This window comes from Carcharodon carcharias, chromosome 25 (assembly GCF_017639515.1).
Source record: "Carcharodon carcharias isolate sCarCar2 chromosome 25, sCarCar2.pri, whole genome shotgun sequence".
NCBI lineage: Eukaryota > Metazoa > Chordata > Chondrichthyes > Lamniformes > Lamnidae > Carcharodon > Carcharodon carcharias.
The window spans coordinates 628,179-647,348 of NC_054491.1; the positions used below are offsets into that span (position 1 = coordinate 628,179).

Genomic DNA, 19,170 nt, shown 5'->3' on the forward strand with positions numbered 1-19,170 from the left:
TTTAACACTTGTTAATCTTATCAAAATATACAAACAGGCAATGAAAAGCTTCTTCCAAGAAAGATAAAGTATTTCCAGCTCAGATGGCACAAAACTTGGAAGTATTGTGAACTGGGATAGTGATAAACTACAAGAGGACATAGGCTGGTGGAATCGGCAGAGATGTGGCAGATAAAATTTAATGCTGAGAAGTTTGAGGCGATACATTTTTGGTAGGAAGAATGAGGAAAAACATGAAATAAATGGCACAATTCTGAAGGAGGTACAGGAGCAGAGGAACATGGGGGAATCCAGCTACACAAATCGTTGAAGGTAGCAGGGCAGGTTGAGAAAGCAATTAATAACATACAGGACCCTGGGCTGTATAAATTGAGGCAGAGAGTAGAAAAGGAGGAAATTATGCTAACCCTGCATAAAACACTGACATCCTCAGCTGGAGCGTTGTGTCTAATTCTTGGCATCACACTTTAGGAAGGATGTGAAGGCATTAGAGTGGGTGCGGACAAGATTCACAAGAATGATTCCAAGGTTGAGGGACTTCAGTTACAAGGATAGATTGGTGAAACAGGGACTATTCTCCTTAGAGAAGAGAAAGTTGAGAGGAGATTTGATAGAGGTGTTCAAATTCATGAGAGGTCTTGACAGAGAGATGAAGAAAAACTGTTGTTGGATGTGTTGAGAACGAGGGGGTACTTATTTAAGGTGATGGGCAAAAGAGCCAGAGACAAAATGAAAATTTCCACTGCAAGTGGTTAGGGTCTGGAATTCGCTGTCTGAGAGGTATGGTGGAGGCAGATTTGATCGTGACTTTCAAAAGGGAATTGGATAATTAATATTAATAGAGAAAAATTGCAGAGCTATGGGAAACGGAAGGGGAGTGGAAATAACTGAGTTGCTCTTGCAGAGAGCTGGCATGGACATGAGAGGCCAAATGACCACCTTTAGTGCTGTAACCATTCTATGATTCTGTTCTATGAAACATAGGCTTAGCAATCATATTTCTAGCCGGCTCTTCAGCTTTCTGTATCCCAGAGCACCTTCAGCCCATTCACAGTTTGTAAAATTGCAAAATGTTTACAAATTATTATGTTTTCTTCTTGTAACTTTTAGGGCTGGACGAAAGGAGCAGTTTTTGTGAATGGAATGAATTTAGGCCGCTATTGGGAAATAGGACCACAACAGACGTTATACTTACCAGCCCCATGGTTACAACATGGCAGTAATGAGGTAAGCAGACAGTGTGATTGTTTACTCAACTATTGGAATCCATAATTCTTTTTCCCCTTGTAGGTGATCATTGAGTATGGCACAAGTGAGATTTCTTGAGTCAAATTCACCTTTATTGTAACAAGTCTGACACAGTACTGTTACCTGGGCTTCCATTTTACCAGTTAGATCAGAAATGGTGTGCAGCTGAAAAATATTTCACAATTAGGTTGATTTAAGTTGTAGGGCAGGAGAGCTGTCCCAGTGCCTCTTCACCTTGTACTTTACTCTCTGAGCAATGAAGCAAAATTTCAGCAGCAAATTAAAAAGAAAATCCCAAAATTCTATTATGGCCTCATGTTTTGAATGAACAGTTCTTGCGCTCTCCACTTTCCTTATTTCACTTTCTAACATTTCTTCACACCTTTTGTATGGTATTCTGTTATTTTGAAAGAATTAGTCATTATGTTTTTTAACAGAAGGCTTTGATTCGTGCCATTGGGTAATAATTAATAATCATTTTTAATCTTGAACAAAGCCAATGCGGACTTTAATCTACAATTATTGGCTCAACAGTGTAAAAGGTTACACTTTACAGCATTGTAAGTAGTGATTCAGTGTTAGCACTGCTACCTTTTGAGTTAGAATCCCATGGATTTAAGCCCTCATTCAAGTCCTAAACTCACAATTTAGGCTGGCACTCATGTGGTACTACATTGTCTAAGCTGTTGCCGTTGAGATCAAGACTCTGTCATGTCCACTTGAGCAGGTAGACACCTGAGCAAGAGCATTTGGAGTTCTTCCTACCAAACAACAATGGCTACATTTTATTATTCGTTGGTGGTAATGAACTTTGGGATGTTCTGAAGATGTGGAAAATGGTGCATAAAAAGAATTGATACCTTCAGTGTGAACTGATACCTAGGAGTGCATGCTGCAGAATACAAACATAGAAAATGAACAAAAGTAAGTAAAAAACTGGTGTGAAGGGATAGAAACATCTACAAATACGTTCCATAATCATTAGGCCCTTGGTCCACTATCCGAGCCTTCCAAAGTTGCTACTTGTATTAAAATCAGTGGGGTGCTCTGGGATACAGACAGGCCTCCTTCCTATCATTGGCATTGTTGAGGCCTCTCTGGGTGGAAGGAAACCTGGTTGGCAGAATGTTGGGACAAAAATTTGAAGTGTTTTTTTTTTGAAGTAACACATTTTCATATTCTCCCACACAGACACTGAACAGCACGCCTGCACCACCTCCTTGATTTGTTACTACACTTTCACATTTTTCCCTTTTAAATTAGATTGTAATTTTTGAAGAGAGCAATGCGGGAAAAACAGTTGAGTTTTTAGACAAGCCTGACCTAGGACAAGCTCAACATGTATGAAGATGAGAACAAAGAATTTTTCTCGACCATTCCTGATTAACTTTTTAACATTTTGGTGGAGAAAAGCATTCACTTGTGCTGATGTCTGATCATCACTGCATTCAAGTATCGAATAAAGTCTTCATTGAGAAGTTACCAGAATAAACTTATGATCCAGTTGGTTTGATCTATGATAGAATTGTTTTAAGTTTTTAAGTGCTTGAAATTATACTGATTAGGAGTGTAGAAATACTTAATGCACTGTTTGAAATCTGCTTCCACACAGTTATAGCAAAAAGATTAACCTGTTTAAAGTAAATGTGCTGATATCTCTGCTGAATAAGCAGGCAGAAGAATTACAAGCAAGTGTGTTAAATGCATCCATGTTTTAACCTTTTCCAGGACTGAAATGTGCAAAATTCACCTGTTTTTGTTTAATATTTAACAAAAAACAATGTCACTTCTCTTAATTTTCTCATCAGAGGTTATAGTTTAATAATCTTGAATGAATTTGAATGAATTCTCCATCCACTGACCTTTGTGTTTTAAAACAGTGTGAAATATCAAACTGGGGCCATTGAAGTAAAATCCTTTTTGGCTTTCTTGGGAAGCACTGTAACAATCTCCTCCTGTGTCTTATAGAAGCCTCTCCTCACATTAAGTTGGTAAGCTGTTTGGGGACAGTGCCATTAGATCTCTTACCAGGAGACTGTTGTTGTCCTCCAGCTCTTGTCCTAGTGTCAGAAGTTTCTCTGTCTGTGATGATCTGTAGGGGTTGTTCATTTTTGTTTTGATGATTAATCCAGGAGGAAGCACTTAACTTAAATGGGTGCTTTCAACTTCCTGTGGATTCAACAATTGCAACTTTCATTTAAGAAATTTGCAATATACATGTAGGAGAATAATCAGACCGAAATTTAAATAAAATAGAGTATATCAGGAGCAATGACTTCACAGAAGCTGATTGGATAGGTGTGAGTGGAAGCTTATTGAGTTGAACAATGGAGGAGAAGCATTGGAGGAGAATAGTATGTTCAAAGGCAGCAGGGAAGAACATGGAACGATAGTGTACCAAGGTCACCCTCACTAAAGATGTCATTGAAATGTCCCTAATTAAAGTCAAAATGGCATCCCCTAAGATTGTGATCATGTACGCAATCATTTGCTAAGTCTAAAACTAATTTGTGCTCTACTCATTCCCCATAGCTCCATCTCCCTCCTCTCCAACTATCTATTCCTCCCTTAAAACTTACATTGTTCAGTGTCTCACTTGCTTCTGATAAAACATTCCATCCTCTTGGTTTTATATCCACCCTATCAGACCCAGGTGCTACCCAAATATGTCCAACTTTGTAAGGTCCCAACACGTTTGTATCTGCAAGTTCTGTTTGACCTTAAAATACAGTGACAAGGGAAGGTTGTAAACTTTGCACAATTGAATTAAAGTTTGAGGTAAAAAATAAAGCCCACTCACCTCCTGTTGTTGTTGCTGCGTGTTTACTTTGCTCTCGTTAATTTTTTTATTTTGTTTTTTCTTGTTGCAAACTATTTCTATCCAAGATAGAAATAATGACAAGAGGCCTGAAAGGGAAAGATGCCTTTGAAGCCTTCAGGAAATAGATAATGTGGGACCCCTAGGAATTCATACGTGTGCACAAAAAATGTTTTCTACTGGGAGTGTGGATGAGTTCCAAACCTGGATCAACCCCATAAAGACTGACTAAAAATACATTTGGCCTTCTGACTCTTAAGATCTTTATTGATCCTACAGACAGCGCTAAAGAAACTTGAAGCAGTTCAACTCCCATAACTGAATATCCAAGCTCTTTCTGTGCTGCTTCAGTGAGTTGCAGGTCACATGTGGAATTTATTTCCACATTCCCATTAATTTGTTTATAGCTGATATGAACAAGTCTAAAACTTCTAACTTAGAATTTATCCAAAAACGATGCAAAGCTTGACAAGCAGCACTTTTGAAGCTTTCAAGTCTATGAAATTAAGGTAGGGAAAATGAAGAAATAAGTGCCAGGGCTTTGAGGGGCTAATTGTTACCACTTGGTGTTCCTGTGCCATTCAGTGTCCGGCCATAAGAAGAAGTGGGAGATGCAAGAATCTTCTTTATTATTCCGTCATGAGATGTGGGTATTGTTGGCCACTAATTGCCCTTGAAAAGGTGGCGGTGAGCCGCCTCCTTGGACCACAACAGTCCATCTGGTGTGGGCGCTCCCATGGTACCCTTACGAAAGGAGTTCCAAGATTTTGATCCAGTGACAGTGAAGGAGCAGCAATGTAGTGCCAAGTCCTGATGGTGTGTGGCTTGGAGGAGAACATGAAGGGGGTGGTGTCTGACACGTCCTCCTTCTTCCTTAACCGAGATTTTCTACCCACGGTAGTTGACAGGGCCCTCGGCCGTGTCCAGCCCATCTCCTGCGCATCCATCCTCACGCCTTCTCCTCCCTCCCAGAAACATGATAGTGTCCCCCTTGTCCTCACTTATCCACCAGGCTCCTCCTTCAAAGGATCATCCTCCGCCAACTCCAGCATGATGCCACTACCAAACACATCTTCCCTTCACGGGGAGGGGGCCCCGGCGACATTCCGTAGGGATCGTTCCCTCCGTGACACCCTGGTCCACTCCTCCATCACATCCTACTCCTCAACCTCCACCTATGGCACCTCCCCATGCGAATGCAAGATATGCAACACCTGCCCCTTCGCTTCCTCTCTCCTCACCGTCCAGGGGCCCAAACACTCCTTTCAAGTGAAGCAGCATTTCACTTGCATTTCCTTCAACTTAGTCTACTGCATTCGTTGCTCCCAATGCGGTCGTCTCTACATTGGAGAGACCAAATGTAAACTGGGCGACCGCTTTGCAGAACACCTGCGGTCTGTCTGCAAGAATGACCCAGACCTCCCTGTCGCTTGCCATTTTAACACTCCACCCTGCTCTCTTGCCCACATGTCTGTCCTTGGCTTGCTACATTGTTCCAGTGAAGCCCAAAGCAAACTGGAGGAACAGCATCTCATCTTCCGACTAGGCACTTTACAGCCTTCCAGACTGAATATTGAGTTCAACAACTTTAGATCTTGAGCTCCCTCCTCCATCCCCACCCCCTTTCCGTTTATTCCCCCTCCTTGTTTTTTCCAATAATTTATATAGATTTTTGTTTTCCCACCTATTTCTATAATTTTTAATGTATTCCACCCATCGTTTATCTATATTTTTATGCCCTTTTAGTCTTATTTCACCCCACCTCCACTAGAGCTACCTTGCTTGTCCTGCTATCCATTCTTAATTAGCACATTCTTTTAGATAATATCACCACCTTCAACACCTCTTTGTTCTTTTGTCTTTGATGTCTTTTGGTTGTCTCCTTCCATCACTGCTTGCTTGTCCCAACAACCCCCCCCCACCCCTTCTCTCTCTCTCTCTCTCTCTCTCTCTCTTGAAACATCAACTGTACTCTTCTCCGCCGATGCTGCCAGACCTGCTGAGTTTTGCCAGGTATGTTTTATTTTTTGTTTCGGATTTCCAGCATCCGCAGTCTTTTTTGGTTTTATCTCTGGTGTTCCCATGTGCCTGCTGCCCTTGTTTTTCTAGGCGGCAGAGGTTACAGTGTTGAAGGAGCCTTGGTCAATTGCTGGGGTGCATCTTGTAGATAGTACACACTGCTGTCGTTGTGTAATACTGGTGGAGGGAATGAATGTTTAAGATGGTGGACATGGTGCTAATCATTGAGCTGCCTTGTCCTGGATGGTATTGAGCTCTTGAATGTTGTTGGACCCACAATTGTCCAGGCAAGTGAAGAGAAATTCCATCACTCTCCTAACTTGTGAGCTGGCTTTGAGGAGTCAGGAGGCCACCTTAGAATCCCCAACCTCTGACTTGCTCTTGTAGCCACAGTATGATATATGGCTGGTTCAGTTCAAATTTTGGTCAATGGTACCCCCACCCCCAGGATGTTGATAGTGGGGGATTCAGTGATGGTAATGCCAATGAATGTCAAGGGGAGGTGCTTAGATTCTCACTTGTTGGAGGTGGTCATTGCCTGGCACTTATGTGGCGCAAATATTACTTGCCACTTATCAGCCCAAGCCCGAATATTGTCCCGGTCTTGCTGCATATGGACATGAACTGCTTCAGTATCTGAGGAGCCACATCCATTAATTGTTAATAATCGACTAGTAGCTATACTCACTTGGGCTGAGGGGAAAGTAAGTCAGTTCTCTGAAGTTGGGGTGACTCCAAGATGGACAGTTGGAACCAAACTGCGACTGACTCAGCAGTCCATTTATTAGAGACCTTCCTGATCTTGAATGTCGCTTGCAGCAGCAGATGAGAGCCTGAGTTTAATATCTCATCCAAAGGAATTCACCTCGTGTAGCCTCAGTGAGTTCCTGGTGCAGAGTTCAAGCCAACAACTATTGGGCCAAAGGTAAGAGCTCTAACAATGGATTAATCTGGATACTTTAACATGTGTCGTGAAACCATTCACTATCTCAAAAAACCCTGCAAAGATAGCTGGTGAAGAATACTCTAGAAATCTGGTGCTAGCGTTTGACACTTGACATTTCTGTTTTCTATGAAGGGCAAATCGACTCAACATTAGCGCTTTTCAACAATCACAACAGACAACTGTACTTTCTCTCTTTATTTAGGGTTCTCTCTTGCTAAAATGACATTGAGGGATTGTGTGCAATCAACAATACATTAACATGCAAAAAAAAGTGCAACTGTCACAGAGACTGAAAATGTTACGATCTATGTATAGAGAAATCAAATACATTTATTATACAGTGAGAAAGAAATATCATTCCAATGTTAGGGACAGCCTTCTTAGTATTGTCTTTATGAATTAAAGACTATTTAGGAAAAGCAGTTTTGGTAGCCTGAGTCAAAAGTATGTGTGAATTATTTATCAGTGGCAGTCTTGGGGCTGTCACTAAAGATAGTGATCAATGTGTGACTCAGGCATTTGAATGTAGAACTAAAGAAAAGCCTGCAACAACAGTTGACAAATCATATCCTGATGTTACTGGGTTTTGGTCTGGTCAGTAGTTTTATATTCTCTTTAATTTTGTGCAGAATTTTTTTTTGCCCAGTCTCTCAAAATTGCATTCCTACTCTGCCACCTAGTGGTTTCATAAAGCTGCAGCTTCCCTTTTCAGCCCTTGTGATAACTGCCAAGTTAATTTGAGGGAAAAAATCTAATTAAGTAGCCAGTGATTTAATAGCAAAGCCTTTAGCAAAAATAAATGACCAGAATTAAACTCTCTCAAGTCCACCAGGAAAGAAGTTTAATTGCTATCATGGAAATCCGGGATAGCAGGGCATTTGGTGAGCACACACCTGGAGTACTATGTGCAGTTCTTGTCTTCTTCCCTAAGGAAGGCTTTTACTTGCAGTACACGGAGTGTTCCAAAGGTTCACTGGACTAACTCCAGGGACGAGGGGATTGTCCGATGAGGAGAGACTGATTAGATAGACTAGGCCTATATTCCCTGGAGTTCATAAGAACAAGAAGGTGATCTAATTGAAACATATAAAATTGTTAAGGGTAAATGCTGAGAAAATGTTCCCCCTGACTGGGGAATCTGGAAGATGGGGTCAGTGTCAGAATAGGAAACTGGCAATTTAGGACTGAGATGAGGAATTTCTTCATTCAGAGTGCTGCGAATCCTTACAGTTCTCTATCCAGTGAGTTTTTGGTGCTCAGTTATTGACAGAATTGGCTAAGAGTTGTGGGTGTTAAGGCATATGAGGATAGTGCAGGAGGGTGAAGTTGAAGGAAAAGATCAGTCAAGATCTTGTTGAATGCTCAAACAGGCTCAAAGGGCCAAATGTCCTACTTCCCTTCCTATTTCTGATGGTTTATTGCAGAGCCTTGCAGTGGTTTAAAACAAGGAAAGCTAGAAAGTAAAACTGTCACTGAAATTCAAACATAGGAGTTTAAAGATCTTGCAACAAAAAGCCAAGAAAAAGAGGCGTAATTCACAGAATCACTGAATTGTTACAGTGAAGAAAGGACCATTCGGCCCATTGTGTTTCAGTTCTCCGAATGAGCAATTCACCTATTCTCCTGCCTTCTCCCTGTAACACCTGTACATTCTTCCTTTTCAGATAACAGTCTGATTCGCTTTTGAATGTGTTGGTTGAACCTGCCTCCACTACACTCTCCGACAGTGCATTCCAGACCCTAACCACTCGCTGCATGAAAATGTTTCTTGCTCTGTCACTTTTGCTTCTTTGGCCAATTACTTTAAATCTGCGCCCCCTCATCCTCGATCCTTTCAAAAAGTGGGAGCAGTTTTTCCCTAGCCACCCTCATGATTTTGGATACCTCTATCAAATCTCTTCTCAGCCTTCTCTTCAAGGAAAATAGCCTTTAACCTATGCATTTTGAAAGAGTTTCTTACTGTAACAAACTATGTTAATTCGAGTTCTTCAAAACGTAAAGGTTTATATTTTTCACAATAGATGGGAGTTTTCAAATATTAGCCAAAAGGTTTGATAAGGTGAAAATAAATGAATTACTGGAGAATTCCTTTCATGCAGATCCTTTAGGGAGGAGGGATACATGTTGCATGTGTCGTTACTTTGAGTTCAATTTGTTACAGCCGATTGCCTTCTACTGATGGTGACTGTAAAACATGTTGATGTATGACTTATGTAGAGTGAATATGTATAGTGCATGTTTCAGATGTGGAATATAAATTAAAGTTCACAGGAGCTAATGCATAACTATGTTAAAATGGTTGTGAGTTGAGTTGAAAGGGTAAAGCACATGGTACAGCAAGTAGTAATTGGACAACTCCAAACTTTGCATCTTGCCCAGGATTATGAAAGAGGTGCTAAAAAGTCCTCCCCAGATATGACAGGTAAATTAAGTGTCACACATTGTGACATAATGTGTATTTATGGGTCTCAGATAGGTAATGCAAATCAGCACACCTGTTTATATATCTTTCTAAAAGTCTTTTTCAGTGTCATTTCCCCTGAAGATTTGTTTTTTTTCCTAGGCTGAAGGTGCTAATCTCCTTCCTCACTCCTGTACCCTGGTTCTCATCATCATTGTCCAGCACTGAGTCCGAAAAGCACCAAGTGTTTGAATCAGTTTGAATTGGTTTGCAGGACACAGTTTCAGATTGGTAGTAGAAAGAACTTATTCGGACTGTAATTCATGCAAATATTAGAGCCATGTTAGTGCCAAGTCTGTTGTCTAGCAGCATCAAACTATAGATCCTGCTCACCAGCTGGAAGGGGCGAGTTTGCACAATTTTTCAAGATCAGTCTCAACTTAATAGATTTAGCCATGTAATGTCAGTAGCCTGGATTGCTACTTGCAAAGGAATGTGTGTGTAATCTTGCACCTGTGCAATATGTAAATAGAAATGTAGCCACAGTGTGTTTTATGGCAAGGAGAATGGTAGTAGTGCTGTGCAGGAATTGGCCTCTTAGTTCATACAACTATATCCCTGGGTATTGCGAAAACTGAGGTTAATTAAGCTGCATATTGAATGCTATGCTTGGCTAATTATGATCCCTTGTGAAAAATAATAAGGATATCCACAGTAACCGGCATCTGCTACATTAATCCATCCACCTTGAATATACTTGAGATTGAGCAAATGTAAGGCCATCCTTAATTTAGCTCTTTTACAAATAGTAAAGATTAAGGTTTGGGATTTTTTTTCTTTAGCTCCCAATGTAACTGTTATATTTGTACATCATCTCGTTGCATGCTCGGTGAGATGGGTGATAAAAGATGTGAATCTACGTTATATCAAGCATGTGTGACCTGCAGAAAAATTTCTGGTCTGAGCTGTACACAGTGAATAACCCTTTTATGGTTTTAAAAAATGCAAGTAAAGTTCATTTTCAAACCCATTCTCTCCACCTGCCACCTAGCATTAGCCCTGCCAAGGATTCAAAACAAACCACTCAATCTCACCGGTGAACTGCAGGTAATCCTGTACATGGCTCAGACTCTGAAATTACTCACTGACCTTTATAAATAATCACACACAAAATATCAATTCAGCCTCCCAACCCACATTTGAACTCTGCTCAGTTGTATTCCACATTGAACTGGTCCCAACAGCATCTGTACCAAGTATATTTGTGTCTATGGGGAAAAGGCATCAGAGTAGATCACTCTAGTTAATCAGGCAGCACTGGCATATGTGAGATGTGTAAAAACCTTTCTTCTGTGGTACAAATTAAATGATTATAGCCCATCCAGATTTAGCTTTTTACAAGAGCATTGTGAACAACAGAATCCAGAGGGATAATGCAATAGAGTAACTTCTCCTTTTGTTTTATTATGTTCTTATTCTCTTGCACATATCCATCACTTAGTGCAGAGAAATATTTTTCTGATGTTTAGACCAATTGGAGTTTCATTGTTTTTCTATTTGTTTCCCTCTAACCCTATTCTATCCTACAGTCACTTTGAAATAATTTAATCAGACCTCCTCAATCATCTTTCATTTCAGTATTAAGTCCAATTCTGAGAGACTCTCATAGCTTACAGCCCTATGTTCCTGGAATCTGCTCACTTGCTCTTTTCTAAACCTTTGTCAATGTCTCCATGTCCATTCAAAGGTGAACTATGCCGAACTGTACACAGTATTCAAAGTGCAGCTTTGCTAATGCATTAGAGTTAAAATATTTTCTTTTCAAATAATGATTGTGTTGTAAACTATACCCAAACATTTGATTAGCCTCATAGTAACATGAACTGCCACTGAATGGCCAGTAGTCATTCATCCAGTAACAAAAGTGAAAGAGGATACAATTTACTATGTATTAATCATTAAGATTCACCTTTTTGTTCTGTTCTATTAATCTTCTTTTGTTTGCACCAGAATGGTGTCTGACTGTGATAGTGAAGAGGAAATTACAAGGCTACTTATATAATTATATAGAGCCACTTAGACTAAGCAGCTTTGGGTAAGGGTAATTGGAAACCTAGCACTAATATTATTCAAAGAGCAGCTAAATCTCAATGTTACTGGTGCTAATGTGTGCACTATCACTGGGTCAGTTCTGTTCCTAATGAAAGGTAACACCACCTTTGTTATTAGACAGACTGCCAAATCCAATTAGAAACACAGTGCAACAATTTTGTTGTTTTTATAAGACATCAATTTGTTATCAAGAAAACAACCATAAACTAGAAGGCTGCTTTTAAATATGTGCCATAATAGAAGGATTGAAAATTCAACAGTTTCCCATAGTACCAAATATATTTCAGATTGAACAGAAAGAAATATCTTTTGGAAGCCACTAACGCCTCTGTGCATTCTTCCTTTTGATTTCTTCTATTATTTTGGTGAAACCTTGAGAGGTTGTTGAGCAGTACTGAACCTTTGTTTGGAAGGTCGTTTTCCAGTGATGCCTCCTTGTGTGCTATTTTTTTGATAGAGGCATTGAAACAACGTAGAAGTGTGGCTAACTGTTGGCTTTGGTACATGTCTTAATTATACTTTCTCAGGAATTTGCCTATACAATGGCACAACATGGACAGTAACTTAATCATCTCTGCCCTTGTCACAGGGACTGCATATATTTTCAAACGCAGGTTTGACTCACAAGGTAAAATATGGTATTAAGAGTTTTTTTTAAACAAAAGGATTTCATTAAACAATTTTCTTAAATTATAAATAGAAATAAATTAAACAGCAGATGTTAGCAAACAGCAGTTGTGTTAGATAACTTCAGTTAATTCTAAAGAAAGCATGTAAAAACAAGGAATTGATCAGCTATGCCAAGAGGATAGAAGAGAAAGCTGTAATTTGTCAAGTGCCGAGGATTACATCTAGTAAAATTGTGCTTCATTTTCAAATTTGATGCCACTATTATCTGCAGCATGTTCTGTTTGTCCACATGCTGCTGTAACTCTCCATGAGGTGTGTAAACATCAGTTACTGTAATGTCATCCTGAGGCTCTACTGTACCCACATACAGATTTCATTTAGGACTCGAGATGTTTGCCTTTCCTAATTATTTACATAATCTAATTCAATTACATCATTTAATTCAAAGATCATGCAGTCCTATATATTTAATTTCCTATCACTCTCAGCCCCTTCAGTCAATGTAATAGATTTACACAATGCTCCGCCAGTTAGGATATTACACATTACTGCATAATTATTTCTCAGAATGATGCACACAGCTAGGGATTATTTGGCACAAATAAGTTGCTGGCCAAGATTGACACTATCTTGACAAGTGGAAATGAGGTACTGATTTAGGTCTCTCTTTAAGGGTTATTTGCAGTTAGTGATTTGTTTGTTTATGCTAGACATGCCTGTTCTTGATATTGTGTCCTATCAATTTTTGTTTTTGAGGCGTAAAATTAAATTTATGATGAAATTCACCCAAACTGAATAATATATTGATCCAGTGGGAATAACAATGCACAAGTGCTAGATTTTTTTTAAAAGCTTGGAATGTGGATGTTGTGGCAAGACCAGCATTTATTGCCCATCTCTAGTTCTTATGAGAAGTTGGTGGTGAGCTAACTGAGTCGCTTCCTAGACCACTTCGGAAGACACTTAAGAATCAGTCACATTATTGGTGCGGATGCCAGATCTCCTTCCCTGTTCATGTTGAAGGATGAACTATTCCTGATTTGAGATGGTATAATTCTTCATTCTCCTAGTGCTAAAGTTATTATAATCAATATCCTTTCACAATTTTATTCTGTGAATTTCCATTATTTCTTCCATAGCTACATTTTGCACTTTCAATATTTCCTTCTGAATTTCTCCTGTTACCCCTCGTGCCCTGAAGGGATGATCTCTTGCTAGGTTGCAGTTTCAAAGCTAGCAGTCCTTTGTTACCTTGACCAAGTGTCAGTTCCTCATGCGTGAGGTCACAGTTATTTTAATCTGGACTCTCAGTACCTGACTCTCAAGACCTGACTTCAATTAACACCCAGATCACTGAATAGAAAACCTGGCTGGATTTGCTTTTCCATTGGCAGGAGGTCCTGATGTCCATTGTCATGTTGCTATTGCTATCTTGACAGAGATAAGCTAACATACCAAGGATCAACCCTTTGATTTTCTTGGTCAACGTGGTTTAAATCCACAGCATGTGATGCATTTATCGACTGACTCATCAGTGGGTGGATGGGTGAGGGGAATCCATTTTTTACCAATTTCTCCCTGAAAATGTACCCTTTGTAGTAGTGTAATTTAGTTTTGATTTCTGTGCATGAGAAAGAGTTTATCCTGTCCAACGTAGTAAAAGTCTTATGAAAAAGCCACGTATAACAAAATTTAACGTAGCAGTGAGGAAATTCTGAAACATAGAATTTACAAATATTACATAAAGAAATGTGTCAGTGCAGTTATCTTCCCTGTTATCTGTTATTGCCTAAATATAAGTGACTGAACATATACTGCTGAACCTTGATAAGACCTACTGGAGGATATTAAAGTACAATGTAAGTCTGTCTCATAATGGGTATTGTTTATGACCATCTGCATAATGCTTATAACCCATTTTTTTGTAGAATTTCAAAGGTTACTGGGAGAAGGCGGGAGAATGGGGTTGAGAAACTTATCAGCCATGATTGAATGTTGGAGCAGACTCGATGGGCCGAATGGCCTAATTTCTGCTCCTATGTCTTATGGTCTTACGGTCTAACTCCAAGTGCTGGCACAATGAAAAGGCTTTCTGTAGCTGACCGTGAAAGGACACAATTGGATATTTGAAAACTAAAATCTACAAGACTGTAGTAAAACACTCTTGAGGTTCGAGCACCCACAGTGCATTTCCTTATTGTTTAGTACTTTGACTGAATGGGCTGTGGTATCTTGTTTTTCAGGAAAATAATCTGAACTTTGTAATGTGCTATAATAGCCATATTTCTGGTCATGATGAAACATTTTTGTGTGCTGCTGTCCTCAGACATACCTTGTTGTAACTGCACAACCCAGAGGCATATTTTCAAATACTCTGTTTGAATATAACAAGTGTTATTAGGAGGAAGGTCTTTTATGGATGAAGTCCTGTTAACTAGAAGTGAATTGGAAATGAAAGGTTTAATGCTGGTGAACAGCCCTGTACTAACATATAATTTGTAGTTGTAATCACAGGTCAGTGCAACCTTAATTTGAAGCCTGGTCAACACATTTCACTCTAAAGCTAAATGCTGCATGAACACAGGTACAAATTTTACATCACTGCAAAAGAGAACTGGTTCACAGTGGCAGTGTAAGGGATCCTTTTCCAACTCTGCAATCCCAATGGGCACCCTGGCCTGCTAAGAATGTGGTTTGGAACTAAGTGCATATGGAATGGGATTTTCTAACTATTGAAATCAGCAGTGTGAATGGCCTATTTCTGATAGGCCATGTTAGCAGGTGAGGTTCCACACTGGCACTACAAGATTGAAATTATCCCTTAAATGCACTCTATAATTGCTCTATAAAAACAACTTGAAATAATTCATGTTGATGTACAGCTCCTGATCATGTTCCTTAGGAATATCGCTAAACATTAGGAATTACTCTGAAGTGTTCACTGTTAGGTAGGTGAACATAGCACTGATTTTGCAAACAGCAAGAAATATCAAGTAGCAATGAAATGCATGACCAATTAATCTGGGTTTGGTGGCGCTAGTTGAAGGAAAAAAATAACCAGGAGAGCAGACTTCTCTTCCTGGAATGATGGCATAGGATTGTTAACATCCATCTGAGCCACTGGAACAGGAAGAAGGTATTTGATTAATATCTCATCCAAAAACTAGCACCTTCAACAGTGCAACACTCCTTCAGTATTGGTGGAGCTTCAATACACAAGTTTCTAACTCACAAGATTGAAATTATCCCGTAAATGTACTCTATAACTGCCCCGTCAAACTACCAACTGCTACCAATTGAGCCAAGGACACACTACAGGATGTCTTTAGCTTCTGTATGCTGAAAAGGATTCATGAACATATGGAGATGAGAGTCGGAACACTTTTAGATCTGAATTGATTTATTCTGCTGGGATTTTACTGTGCTCAATAATGCTGTTGCACATGGAAGTACTGAGAATGTTTTACGTTGGATATTGGCTAGGTGCAGAGAAGCTGCTGTATTCATTTGAAGAAGTATTTAATGAGGGATCTTTCCTTTCTTATCTAATTTTCAACTAGGCTTGCCGTAACCAATGCTCCAGGATTATTGAGGCAGGATCAATTTCAAAATGAACAGGGACAACCCACCAAATTCATGGTCACATAAGCAAACCACATGCAGGACTAAAATCGCACTGTGTGTAATTGCTAACAAGCTATCACCCTCACTACAATATAGGATAGTAAAATTTCATACAATTTTATTACTAATTTCACACTTGGTGTCCAGGCATCTGAAGGGCCTTATCATATGACCAGAATTCCTTATTTCATACAGAATCCATTTTTCAAATTTCCATGCACATGGACCATGATTAAAGTTTAGAGCCTCAAATTAAATTTTCACAAGTATTTGATGCAACCAAATTTGCGTTAATTCAGACAGACCTTGGACCTATTTGCTACAATCCTTACAGGGCAACTTTTGTATGGTTAATTTCACTAATATTGTTAGAACAAAGGCAAACAAAAATGCTGCAGCACACCACTGAGATTAACGATTTTGTCATAACCCTAGGTGAACTTTATAATCTACGTCTTGCTGGGCTGGTCCTGCCAGGCTAAGCAACATTACTGATTGACAGGCCAACAGATATAATAACATCACAACCTAAAGTAAGGATACATTGGATGAGATGCTCTCCATTCAATGTACTAGGGAGGGAAAGGACTCAAGTTTGAAATGAATTGAAACAAAACGTCAATGTAATTTGAGCCCATGGAAGTGAGAGAACCAGTGCTCTATTGTCCTCTATTGTCAGTATCCCGAGCCCCACCCCGTACGTCACAAATTGGAGACAAAAGGGAAAAAACTGAATAGCAGAAACCCGAGATTAAAACAGTAATTGCTGCACTATCCATCAGGGACATCAGTATCCAAGGAGAAATGCAAGGGTTAATACTGCAGGCGGGACTGTTCATGAGATCTGGACCAGTTCCAAAACTGGATCAGACTTCAAGCTTTAACCTTTTCTTCCTGTTTTTGGCTGCCTTGCTATTTCCAGTATTGTTTCACTTTTTTAGTCATGGGTTAGATGTAGTTCTGTGTCCCTCTCTGTGCAGCAAATATACAGTCACCTCAGATTATGATCATTTTGTACTGAAACAGAGTGATCTTTGCAGTTCCTAAATCACCCAACCTTCCATACATACAGGAGATACAACCTGACTAATGCTGAATCTGCTGAAATCTCACCTTGTGCACCTAAACCTACAAAGGATTAGAAACAGATTATCCGTGTTCCATAATTTTCTTATTGAAATGACAACTTTCAATTAGCAGTAAAAATGGTTATTTAACACTAGTTAGGTCCACTTAATATATAGCATTGCTCTATGTGTTAATGTGTATCAAATCCAGTAACTATGACTTTCATCTTTAAACGTAGCATCTTTGCATTCCTTTTTAATGTAACCTTCCTTGAGGACACAGTTGAACTGTAAAAAAAAAAAATCACCCTAGTACGCTACTTTTTTGCCAACCTGGCCAAGTGAGCTAAGCTGGCAATGTTCACACAGGTACCTCTCAAACTGCAGTGATCTTCTAAGAATGAATATGTACTATTGGAACAAAGCTGAAGAGATAAGAGCCTTGTTCACTGGGCTGTGCCAGCTGGTGAATTACCATGTCTCAAAAGAGCCCTTGCAAAATGCAAAAAAGGGATGAACACTACAAGTTAACAGAGTATTACACACTTCGTGGTAACCTTGAGTCGATATCCATGTGATCTAAGTGAAGGTGGAATACAATATGCACACAAGTAAAGAATAAACAAATAGGTGCAGGCTCATGAGGTATGTAAACCAGAACATTCCATTCCTTAGGTCTTCATGGTAGAAAAGGTTCATTGTGGTAACTCACTATTACGGCCCAATCTTCACTGCTTCCCTGTATCTTGTAGGAAGTTTTTCAAGGTCAGTATTTATTTCTGGTTTAGTATTCACACTGAGTGCATGCATCCTCCTTTACCCATGCAACAGAATGCATTGCCATGGAGCCATCTTATTCACACATACAAAGGAACCTATCTTCCTCAATCATAAGTCACAGAGCCTTGCTAAATGAAGTCACAGAACATACTCTTCAATTATTATTGTTCATTTCTCAGGAATCTCATCTGTGCTTTATCCATATAATTATCTGATGACACGACCTGTTCTTGGTCCTGTCACCTTAGGTACATAATCTGAAATTTTTGCTTTTGCTAAAAATAAAACCACTACCATTTTATCCATTGTACGTGTGGTGAGAGAATGGAGCAATCAGCTTGTAGTCAGGTTTAAGGTCAATTTGTCTGCAAGAAAAAAAATGTCAGTTAAGTTGAACACAAGTGCTTGTGAACTTGTTTTAATTCTTGTGTATTAATATGTTGATGTTTTTAATCACAGAGTAAACCTAAATGATCAAAAATATTAAATTCCAAGACACTTTTGAGAGATGTAACACAAATAGGGAGTGGTTATAAGAGGACGACAGAAGTTCATTTAGTGCCTGGCAGAATGGCGTCCACTGTAACATTTCTGTGATTCTCTGATCTAAGCCTCACTGAGATCTATACTGACTTCCTTCAGTTCATTAAATTTAAACCACCACACGCCTCTTTAACTCTCTCAATGGCCTTGCCTCACCCTGTCTGCACCTACACCGCCTTATTTCATTCTCCTGAACAGTTGCTTTCCTGACCCTGGTTTTTTGTGCATTCTCCCACTTTATTCACCAGCAAACTGGTGTCAGAGTCTTCAACAGTCAGGTTCCAACTCTCGGGAATTCCCTTTCTAAACATCTCCACCTCATTTTCCTCCTTTTAAAAGCTTTTCCAAAACCTTTTCTTCAACCACAGCGTTGGTCAACGATCTTCCTTCTTGCCTTGCAGTCTGCTTTCTGTGCTGGAAATATTTTGTATTTCTTTGTTAAAGTCCTTTGTGATTCCATCACACTTTCCGATCATTCCAGATCTCACCAACAATCTGTGTAAACAAGTTTTTCATTTTCCCTCTAGCTCTTTTGCCAATGATTTTAAGCCTATGACCTACTGACCCACTTGCCTAAGGACATAAATTGGAGCAGGAGCTGGCCTTTTACCCCCTTGAGCCTGCTCAATCATTCAATAAGATCGTGCCTGACCTGATTGAAACTGCGTCCCTTTGTTTTACATTCTCTCATGAGGAGAAACACAATCTCAGCATCTACCCTGTCAAGCTGCCTCAGAATCTTATATGTTTCAATAAGATCACTTCTCATTCTTCTAAACTCCAGTGAATATAGCCCCAACCCACTCAACCCTTCCTCAAAATATATCCCTTTCATCCTAGGAATCAGCCTCATAGACCTTCTTGGAACTGCCTCCAATGCAAGCATATCCCTCCTTAAGTAAGGAGACTAAAAGTGCATGCAGTACTCTAGGTGCTGTCTCACCAATGCGCTGTACAGGTGTAGCAAGACTTCCTTACTTTA

General features: G+C 39.6%; 1 protein-coding gene across 4 annotated transcripts in view; it reads left to right on the top strand.

Moving 5' to 3' along the window:
- Window positions 1-19,170, top strand: part of LOC121269611 (beta-galactosidase-1-like protein 2) — a 106,460-nt gene that overhangs the window by 57,955 nt on the left and 29,335 nt on the right. For 2 of the 4 annotated variants that reach the window (XM_041174321.1, XM_041174324.1), the window contains 2 exons: window positions 1,111-1,227; window positions 2,512-4,052. In XM_041174321.1, coding sequence (XP_041030255.1) covers window positions 1,111-1,227; window positions 2,512-2,595 — 201 coding nt within the window. In that variant the 3' untranslated portion in view covers window positions 2,596-4,052. Of the gene's footprint in view, window positions 1-1,110; window positions 1,228-2,439; window positions 4,053-19,170 lie in introns of those variants that run through there. The other 2 variants (XM_041174323.1, XM_041174322.1) reach the window with 2 other exon arrangements.